The 9,576-nt window shown below is 48.5% G+C and overlaps 1 protein-coding gene across 1 annotated transcript in view; it reads left to right on the top strand.

Moving 5' to 3' along the window:
* TM9SF4 (transmembrane 9 superfamily protein member 4) overlaps positions 1-9,576 on the top strand; it is a 19,735-nt gene that overhangs the window by 2,525 nt on the left and 7,634 nt on the right. The window contains exons 2-6 of the mRNA XM_009318761.1: positions 5,218-5,331; positions 6,940-7,039; positions 7,458-7,626; positions 7,707-7,836; positions 8,786-8,909. Coding sequence (XP_009317036.1) covers positions 5,218-5,331; positions 6,940-7,039; positions 7,458-7,626; positions 7,707-7,836; positions 8,786-8,909 — 637 coding nt within the window. The remainder of the gene's footprint in view (positions 1-5,217; positions 5,332-6,939; positions 7,040-7,457; positions 7,627-7,706; positions 7,837-8,785; positions 8,910-9,576) is intronic.

Below are 9,576 nucleotides of genomic sequence, written 5' to 3'. Positions count from 1 at the left end.
TTCATTTATTTTGCTTTAGGCATCTTCATCCTCTGCCGGCTTTCTCCCGGGCAGGGAGGAGGGAGTGCCTGAGCTGGCCTTGAGAGCTGAAGGAGGTCCTGCTGGGAATTTCCTTGTGGCCTTCTCTTTTACGAAAGGCAGAGGAGACTGCTAACAGCTCTCCTGGTGTCAAAGGGGCTCTCTGAAATCAATGTGAATGCAGCACTTGTCTCCTTTCGAAAGGCTTTCAGCGATTCCTCCGAGTGCGAGGGTGAGCTGGGCAGAGATGTAATAAAGATGAGCTTGTCCAAACAGTTGTCAAGAACATCCAGGGAGGCAGCCCTCGAAAAAGGGGGCGAGTGCCAGGCTGGCACCTCGGAGGGGGTGAAGAGCAGGTGCCGTTGGCGCTGTGCGTGTCCTGTTAATGTGCCTGAGGGTAGAATAAATGTCGGGTGTGGGAGAGAGCTTCAGTTTGCTCTGTTACATGTGGATTTTTTTTCCTCCCACAAAGTAGCGGGTTACGTCTTTCCTCCCTTTCTGTCACCATATTAAAAAGTTTCGGTAGGTGGAACAGGATATCGGAGCTTTGTGAATCCAGCTGGACAAACGGCTCTGCATAGGTTGTGCTTTCCCTGTTTTTCTTCAAAACTGTCTTGAAAGTAAAAAGCTCTTGGTTATGGCTGTTTGGTGTCCCTCTCTTGCCCTTCTCTGCGGAAAAGAAATGGGACGATGTCCATCGTCTCATTCATATGACATCCATCGTTGTCGCTTCCTACTTCCTTTTCCTCCCTTGGAGCAAATACTATATTGTGTTTTTAAGTTCATATGTGGATTTTGAAACTCTAAGACCTAAACCAGCCCTGATACAGTACCAGCCCTATTAAAATGCTTGCAGAATGCTTGAAATTGCTGCTGCTCGAAGAAGGTTTCTTCAAGTTGTCAGTCTGTAGAGAACGCTTGCCGGTAACCCGGGCAGGGCCGTCCTGGACGTGAACGGCCTGGCCACGGGCCCTCTGGGTTACGTTAGACCATGTTGGCGGAGTGCCACAGGGAAAAGCTTCTTGTCGGCTTCTGTTTCCCCCTTCCCTTAAATAAATGTCGGAGCTCAGACTCTGGCAGTGGTACCTTCAGGGAGTCAGTCACACCTCCGGCCACACGCGTGGGCCTGGTCATGGCATAAGTGGACGTTGTAGGGTCTCTTCACGCTTGGTCAGGCTGGGATTTAGCTAAACAATTCCTCTGCTTTGGCAGCGTGTTTTGTAAACCTCTTGTGAGTTCGCAGAAAATGGCAATATTGTTTAAGTCTTTCTCAGTGAGATAAATCAGAGAAACTGTGTCCTGGAATGGTTTGCAAATATTAAGTCTAGTGATAATTATCCAGAAGTACCTTCTTGGAGAGGGTTTGCGCGTGAACTTCTGTTCTCGTTGCTGCGCACAGGACAAGAAATACTGTTAGAATGGCTGCAAGGAAGGTTTGAGTTAATTAATTCTTACAGCTAAGTGCTTCATTCTAAAGTTAATTGCAGGAATAGATTTTCAAAATCTTTCAGGGGAGATCCCACAGACCAGGATAGTTGCTGTTGCCCTTGGAGGACGGGTCTGCCGAGTGGTGCGACGATGGGGAGAGCGGCTGATGCCGCTGCTGCGAGGGGTGGTTGGTGTAGCCGTGCTCGCAGCAGCGCTGGCAGCGTCCTGCCTGCACCGTGCCGGGTGTTCCCGGGGTGACGCGCTCTGCCTGGTCTCGTGCCGTGATTTCCCCAGGCTACTTTGCCGGTGCGCGAGAGAAATCCGAGTGTGGCTTCTCTCGGGGTCCTGTGTGCAGAAGGAATATAGTGACATTTGGTATAGATTTTTTTAATTTCTTTTCTCCTTTTCTCAGAGAAAGAGGTTTGCTTTCCTTCAGCAGGCTTTTTGCATGTGATAGATCACTTCAGCGTCAGTAGTGCTTCTCGCCAGCCGCTGTGATTTGGGGGACAGGGGAGGGGGGGGTTGATTGTGCTTCTGCAGTTACTTCTCTCGTTTAGGCCATATTCTCCTAAGAAAGGCTCTGTTGCGAGTGTGTGTCTGCATGTATGCATATAGTAAAATAATAAGGCTTAATCAATCCAAATTATTTTTGTCTATGTGCAGCTGGGGTTTTCTTGATCTGGAGTTGTGCATATTTGTTGTGCTACTTGTTGCTTTGTTGTACAATTTCCAGGCACCTCAGATGCAAGACTGTCATCCCAGAGATATTTTTTTGTGTGTGTGCATGTGTTTTGAAATGTAAATAACTGGTAAAGGCCACGAAGGCGGTGTCTCCCGTCTGCTGGAAGGCTGTGCCTCGCCAGGGCTCCGTGACTGAACCAAAGCAGAGCTCCGTCCTGCAAGTTTTGACCTTCCGTAGGAGATAACGTAGCTTGCAGGCATCTCCCGAAGGCGATGATTGCCTGGCCAGGCCCGTGAGTTGTGCAGATGTTTTGGCGTGTGTCTGTGTTGTCATTGCTAAGCTGCTGCCTTCGTTTGGAGAAGATGAAGCACATCTGTCAATACGAAAGCAAAGATCCTGATAAGAAAGGCCCCTGGCTTCAGCCTGCACGTGCTCTGCCGGGCGTGGGCTGCCGGGTTAGGAACCTGCACTGGGCATTTCCTTCAGATTTCACTTCCAGAGCTCCCCCCACCTGTTGCATAGCAGCGTTCCCATTTCTTGCTACCAAATGTTTTTTCCTGGCAACGCTTTCCGTAGTCCCCCTCTTGTCTTTTCTGTTGCCTGGTGCTGCCTGAGTCATCGTCATCTGTATGCAAAGAGCCGGATTTCTGTCAAAGGTGTCATCAAAAATTTCATCTTTTACGTGCTTGCATGTCTCCTGAGCGCCCTCCAAAGTTCTGTCCTTATCTTGTCCTCTTGCAAGCTCTTCAGGGCAAGGACGGAGCTGGTGCAGTTTTGGTTTTTATTAAGTAATACTGTGCTGTGTATGTCTGGCACTTCAGTGGCAAACGAAGCAAAATAATTACTACAGGTCGCTGGCTGCTGTAGAGCGGGATGTAGGACGAGAGCGCTGTTTCCTTCCAGTGCTTCACCTGCCCGGGAGACCTTCTCCTACTCGGTTGGAGAGTCACAGAGCGCTCTTTTACAAGATCGGAGAAGGCAAAATTTAGTGAAGCGCAGAAAACAAGCCCCACATTGTTTCAAGGTAGACCAGTATTGAAGTCCAAGCAATTTTAAAAAGAGTGCTTCCCATTTGCTTTCCAGACGAGGCTTTTTGCCTGCTCTAACCGCATTAAGCTGTACTTAGAACAGATCTGAAAATCTTCCTTGTAAGCAAAAAAGGTAGTTTAGTATTAATGCATTTTATGTAGGTTCCTAGCATTTGCACCTTAAATACATTTTAGATTAAAAAAACCCCAATATTTATGACTTTATTTTTCATCCTGCTCAGTGCCAGTAATTCTGGATGCTCTATTGACCCTCGCTGGTGTCTGGGCCAAACGTACCTCACTAGCCTCAGAATAAGACAAAAGGAAGGTGATGAAGAGGAAGGGGATGTGGGTACAATAAACACAGATTATCTTCCCCCCCCCAACCTGAGGAAGGATCCCCGTGATAGAGCTGCTTTTTGTCCACACCTGGCTTGTGAATGTCAAGCTGTTGAATGTTTCCTCTGGCGTTGTGTGCATGCCGACTGTGCTCTGCTGGCGCGCTGAGGAAGACGCTGTGGCTGTAGCAGCCTGCCCCTTCCAGCCAGGAGGAGCGGTGCTGTTGGCAGTGCCAGTGCCCCGGGGTCTGTGTCTGCACCCAGAGCTCCTGCCAGCCGCTCGCTGGGTCCCGGATCGCAGCTCCCCTCCGCCTTCCCCGTGGGTCGCTGCTGACAGGGAGCAGCCGTGCCGGGGCTGGCTGTTTGGGACAGGCTCCGCGGGTGGCTGCTGGGAGCCTGGAGCTCCGTGTGCTTTCTCCTCTGCTGCCCGTGGTATTCAGCTTGTATCCGCGAGCCGGCCTCGTGTTCAATTCCCTCACGGCCTGCCCAGACGCTGTTAGTTGGTGGGAGGGTAGTGCTGAACCCTGTGCCCTGCTGAGCCAGAGCAGGCACCGGGCTGGTGGTGGCTTGTCTCAGTCCAGGCCTCTCTCGCTTGGTCAGTCCGTTTCCTCTCCCTTTTCCCTTCTATATTTGTTTCCCCATCCCTGATTGCAGAGCTCCTGCTTGTAGGAAGGACAGTAGGTCACGGAGACCGACTCTGCCTGCCCTGCCAAGGACGTTGCAGGGGAAGGCAGCAATTTGGTTTATTATCGCTGCAGCATTAGCTCAAGAGTTGTCCCAAACCAGACTCTGGGTTTTGTGTGGTTTCCCAATGGTGCCATACACGCAGGAGTTTAGGAGAATGGGCTGAAGCTAGTAATGCGATGAGATTATACCAGAGTTGATATTCTAATCCAGCCAAGCTGCTGCTGTCTAATACTCTTTAAAGCTCAATTTTCATTTCGCAGCCTTCCTGCTCGCGCTGGGCTGAGTTACCTGAGGTAATGGTAGGGACTGAGGAGGCAGCAAAGGCCGTTAAAGGGTTTGCTGCCACTGCTGTTGCACGGGGTCTGGTTTGTGTTGGAGCCCCTGTGGACCTGATCGAACCTTCCAGCCTGACCCGTCTCCCCACTCTCTGAAAATCTTACTGCCGTGTTACTGAGCTGCGTTGTGGCCCGGAGGGGTGAGGAAAGAAGAGTGGAATAGGAGGGAGCGGTGATGTGACCGTCCCTTTGGATGCAGCGAGCGGTTAGTTTGGTGTCAAACCATACCCTACACTAACTACCCCACTGCAGGTAGCAGCGCGTGAGCCTCGGTCTGTAAGCGGCTACGGGGTAACTCCTGACCTGCAGAGCTGACAGAAATCCAGTGCTACGGCCCTCTACTCTAGTAATCCATGGAGTTTTCTAACACGGGGGTGTTAGGTGGGTGGGAGTAGAAAAGTCAGATGACAGCCTGCTGGATGAAGTGTGTAACGGATAAGAAGTGCCTTTTTCTTGTGGTTGAGCAAAGCCAGTGTTTTCTTAATTGCAGATGAAGAAACAGAGGCACAGAGAGTGGAAAGTGACTTGATGAGAATCACAAAACAAAGTTAAGAACAGCTTTTCTGAATTCAATGTGTGTTTAATTGCCTGGCTGTACAGCCTTTCTAATGTCTGGGATGAGCACTTCCAGTGTTGTTGCCCATCTCTAATGTTGTTCCCATGTTTCTGTTGTGTTTTAATGTTTCTTCTCCTTTTTGCAGGAAAGGCTAAGATACACGCTGGTCTTGCTGTTGTTGCTGCATGGTGCAGACTCTTTCTATGTACCTGGTGTGGCTCCTATCAACTTCCACCACAACGATCCTGTAGAAATAAAGGTAGGATGAACTCAGATGGAGCTGTTAGTCTGTTTGTTTTGGGTTTTCTTGTGTTTTGGTTTTTTCCTTCTTTATATCATAGCAGCTGAGTGGGACTAGAAAGTCAAATTTGGGGATCCTGTGACTAAAATTTTGGGGGCAGATATTTTCTGTTTTTCGCAACATTCATGTAGGGTGCTGGGGGATAAGCAGCCCTCAAGTGGTCACTGTTGTCATCTTACCCTGCAGTTCCCAACACGATTCTCTTTCTTGCTTCTGATATCTTCTACCAAATTCCTTCAGCAATTGCAGCAAAGTCCTCAAGACGTTGCTCTATTCGGGAAAAGAGCCCTCTTTCTCACTGTAGCTTTGAAGTCAATTTAATCAGAGATCTTTCTCCAGCATTATACTGACTCTCAAAGTGCTTATAGAGGGTGGGCCTTTAGGTGGTAGGTGAATGGTAGAATAAAGAAGCGGTTTGACCCAGACCTTTTCAATTTTTTCTTCTACCCAGTTTGCTCATGTTGTGTCTTCAAGTCAAGTGAAATCCATAATAAGTCCTTTCCAAGTGCAGGCATTTGTCCTTGAGCATTGCAGATCTGACAACCCAGGCTTGCAGAAGAGCTGTTCCTGTGCAGTATTGCTGGTAGCGAATGATGGAGCTGCTTCGCCCGTACAGGAGGAAGCCGGGCTTTGTTTCCAGGCATCAGCAATTTATAGGTCATTTCATTTATTTTTCTAAAGCTCGCCTCTGTCTCGGCAAAATCCAGCACCCTTGGGGACGCTGAGGCTTGCTGCTCCCACGTGAAGCACAACACAATTTGCTTTCTGGCCACAGGCTGCCAGATGTAGCCTATTTTTAAGCAAATGAGACTTGCCTGTGGCTACAGCGAGCTTCCCAGAAGAAGGGGGTATTGGACTGGCTGTTCTCAAAGGGATTTCATGAGCCAAATGCTTCCTCAAGTGATAAGGCAGGTCAGCGTGTTTGCCAGCGCTCTTCCAATAAATGAGCTTGTCTGTGTTACAAAACACTCCTGTTTTTTGGAGCAACTGTGGCCTTGGCTGTCGTGGTACGTCTCTGCACTTCTCTTGTGCCGTGGGATTTGTGGGAACCCTCCAGAAATGTTTGGGTTTTGTCACCGCCCATTGCCTTCCTAATCTGATGGCTCTCTGGCTTTCCTTACAGAGATAAAAACTGCTCAGCTCTTCATATTACTAGAGGCCAGACCTCTAGGTCCGGTGTGACCTGTGAATTTTTTTTGAGGAAACAACTGCAGTCTTGTATGAAATGTGACTCTTGAATCTCTTTTGAGCTCCTTGTTATTTCTTAGAACTTCACTGAGTCATAAATTTGTGAAACCGATCCACCACGCTTCTTTCTTCAAGCGTTTCTCTGTTTGTGAATGAATTGCTACTAAATCATAGTGTAGAGAATGTACAACTAGGAATTGTGCAAAAGGCAAGCAAGCTGGAGCTCTCCCAGGAACATCTGTCTCCTTTTTTTACAGCTTCCAAAAGTGAGCTTTATGGGAGGTGTCTCGAAGTAAGCTTCAGCTGCTGGCTGATGCTGAGAGAGTAGGAAACTATCCGAGTTCTTTCATGGGGATGATCCTTCCTTTCTTCCTCCAGGCTGTGAAGCTCACCAGCTCGCGAACCCAGCTACCGTATGAGTACTACTCGTTGCCCTTCTGCCAGCCCACCAAGATAACATACAAGGCTGAGAATCTCGGTACGTAACTGTTGAACAGCATGTTCCCCAGCAGTAAGTGGGCTGCCATTTATGAGCTGCGTGAGGGTATGTTTACAGGAGTAAAAGCAAACGCAGATGTCATCTCTAATAAACTGTTTGTGGAGAGCCTGCTTCCTCTAATTTGCTGTATGCTGGCTGTTTGCAAACTAGGATGTCCGTATATTGGAAAGAGGAAACACCTTTCCTGAAGGAGGGCATGTAACCTGCTTCATAAGTAGAGCTTGATACTTCCAACAAAGTGACTAAACTATCCTTCGATCTTATCCTTGCATCTGTGGTAACAAAGGAGACTTGCTGTCGTCGTTCCGGCTGTACAGTGTGCTGCCAGCCCAGTGGCGGGATCGGTGGCGAGAAGCCTGGCAGTCTTTCACCCTGCCCTTATTTTCCTGCTTTCCAGGTGAGGTTCTTCGGGGGGACCGAATTGTAAACACACCTTTCCAGGTGTCCATGAACGTGGAGAAGAAATGTGAAGTTCTGTGCAACTTCCCCAATAAGCCAGTCACTCTGACAGTGGAGCAGAGCAAGCTGATCGCCGAGCGGATCAGGGAAGATTACTATGTCCACCTGTGAGTCATCTCGAGCGTGGGTTTGTGTCAGTGGGGATTCTGTGTGGTGGACAGATTTGATCTGAAATCTGTGTTTTCAGCATTGCTGACAACCTCCCTGTGGCAACACGGCTGGAGTTTTATTCCAATCGTGAGGAAGAGGAGAAGAAGAAGGAGAAGGATGTGCAGTTCGAGCATGGATACAGGCTTGGGTTTATGGACGGTAACAAGGTAGAGAATCCAGATGCTGTCTGAGGGGTGCCCGGAGGAGCTCTGGGTGTCTGTCAGAGGGCGTTAGAAGTCTACCAGAGAGCATCAGGATTAGGAATGCAACCAAAAGGCTTTATAAAGAGCGGAAATATGAGAGAGGTTTCTTACTGGAAGAAGCGGGTGGGTGCTGGAGTACGATAGCCAGGAGTCCTAGCTTTGACTCGCTGTATAACGTTGGACAACCGCATGCGGTGGTTTCCCCTCAGTAGAACAAAGGCAACATACCCCAAAGGCTGGCTGATCTTTGATGGTCTTGGAGCATCTTGTATTTTAAAAAAAAAAAAAACCAAGTGTTTATTGGAGGAAAAGCTGCAAATGGAAACTTAGCATGTGTATTCCTGCAGATACTTTCCATGATTGTGTTCCCTAAGATTAGCTGTTTGCCGAAGCTCTTACGAGTGAATGAACCTGCTGTGCCAGCTTGGGGTCACTGTACTTTGTTCGTGCAACAGGTGATGTAAGAGCCTTTTGAAAGTGCAAGCTGAGGACAGCTGTGGGCCCCCACGGAGTCTGGGTAGTGTATGTCCGCCTGGTAGAAAAAGCAGGCGGGAGACTCGGGGTTGTAGCTACTGAGGTCTTTCCACCCTAGATTTGGTGATTCTGCTGCCACCGAGTGCATGGTTGAGATGTGAGGTACAATGATGTTTTCCAGGCCAGAAATAGACCGAAACGTTGTCCCCACTGCCTGGAGTGGTGGAGGTGTTACCTTTTCAACATCTCCATTCCCTCCTCTCGTTCTTTTAGCCTTGGAACGTGTTAGCCTGATCTTGCTCTGTAGCACAACGCATCTGGGAACAGTTGGAGTCTTTAGTTTTCTGCACTGAAGCTGCTTTCTGCAATTGTTGCTTCTAAACTTTGCCTGTTCCTCCCTTGGGGTGCTAACATTTTATTTAATGTCAATCTGTTTTAGTTCTACCTGCACAACCACCTCTCCTTCATCCTTTACTACCACAGAGAGGATGTGGAAGAGAACCGGGAGCCCACCTACAGGGTTGTGCGCTTTGAAGTGATTCCCCAAAGTATTAAACTGGAAGGTGAGAGACTCTTAGGGAGGGGAGCAAAGGAAAAGAATCTCTTGCAGGGCCAAGAGCTGAACGCCACTGATGTATCAGGGTGCCAGTTGTTGCTTCCGTTATGGTCTCACGGCACAGAAATGAGGGAGTCTGAATTATAAGAACAATAAACTCCTTTGTTATTAAGGACATACCAAAAATAGAGAGAGATCCTTGAAGTGCAATCCATGGAAAATTAATTCATATAAAAATATTGGAGTTTGGGGGTTGGGTTTTTTTTGCACTGTGTCATCTAGCACAAAGTGTGCGTGGCATCTAGCACTTATTGTGGTCCAGATCTCCTTCGCTGGGACACTACGTGCTAGCCCAGAGACCCACAGAACGTTTGGAACTGTTCTAGGGGGATTGATGTTAAAAATAATGGTTAGGGGGAAAACACTCCTACCTCAGTGACCCCAACACGAAACAGGTGTCTTGAAGGGAAGTTGCTCATCGTGTGTATTGTCCCGTGCAACTCTCCTCTGGCAGCAGCAGGCTCTGTTGGAGAGGTCTTGTTTCTCAGCATGTCATGTGGAATAGAGGATTTGTTCATGATCTAGATCCTTGGCTTCAGAGCCTCTGGCTTTTATCCTTCCAGTTAAGGAAAGCCCTATGCATAGGTCTCCTTAAAGTTTGTTAATGGTGCTCC

Source organism: Pygoscelis adeliae, unplaced genomic scaffold (genome assembly GCF_000699105.1).
Source record: "Pygoscelis adeliae isolate BGI_AS28 unplaced genomic scaffold, ASM69910v1 Scaffold432, whole genome shotgun sequence".
NCBI lineage: Eukaryota > Metazoa > Chordata > Aves > Sphenisciformes > Spheniscidae > Pygoscelis > Pygoscelis adeliae.
The sequence above is the reverse complement of the archived record's forward strand: the minus strand, read 5'-3'. Positions and strand labels throughout refer to the sequence as shown.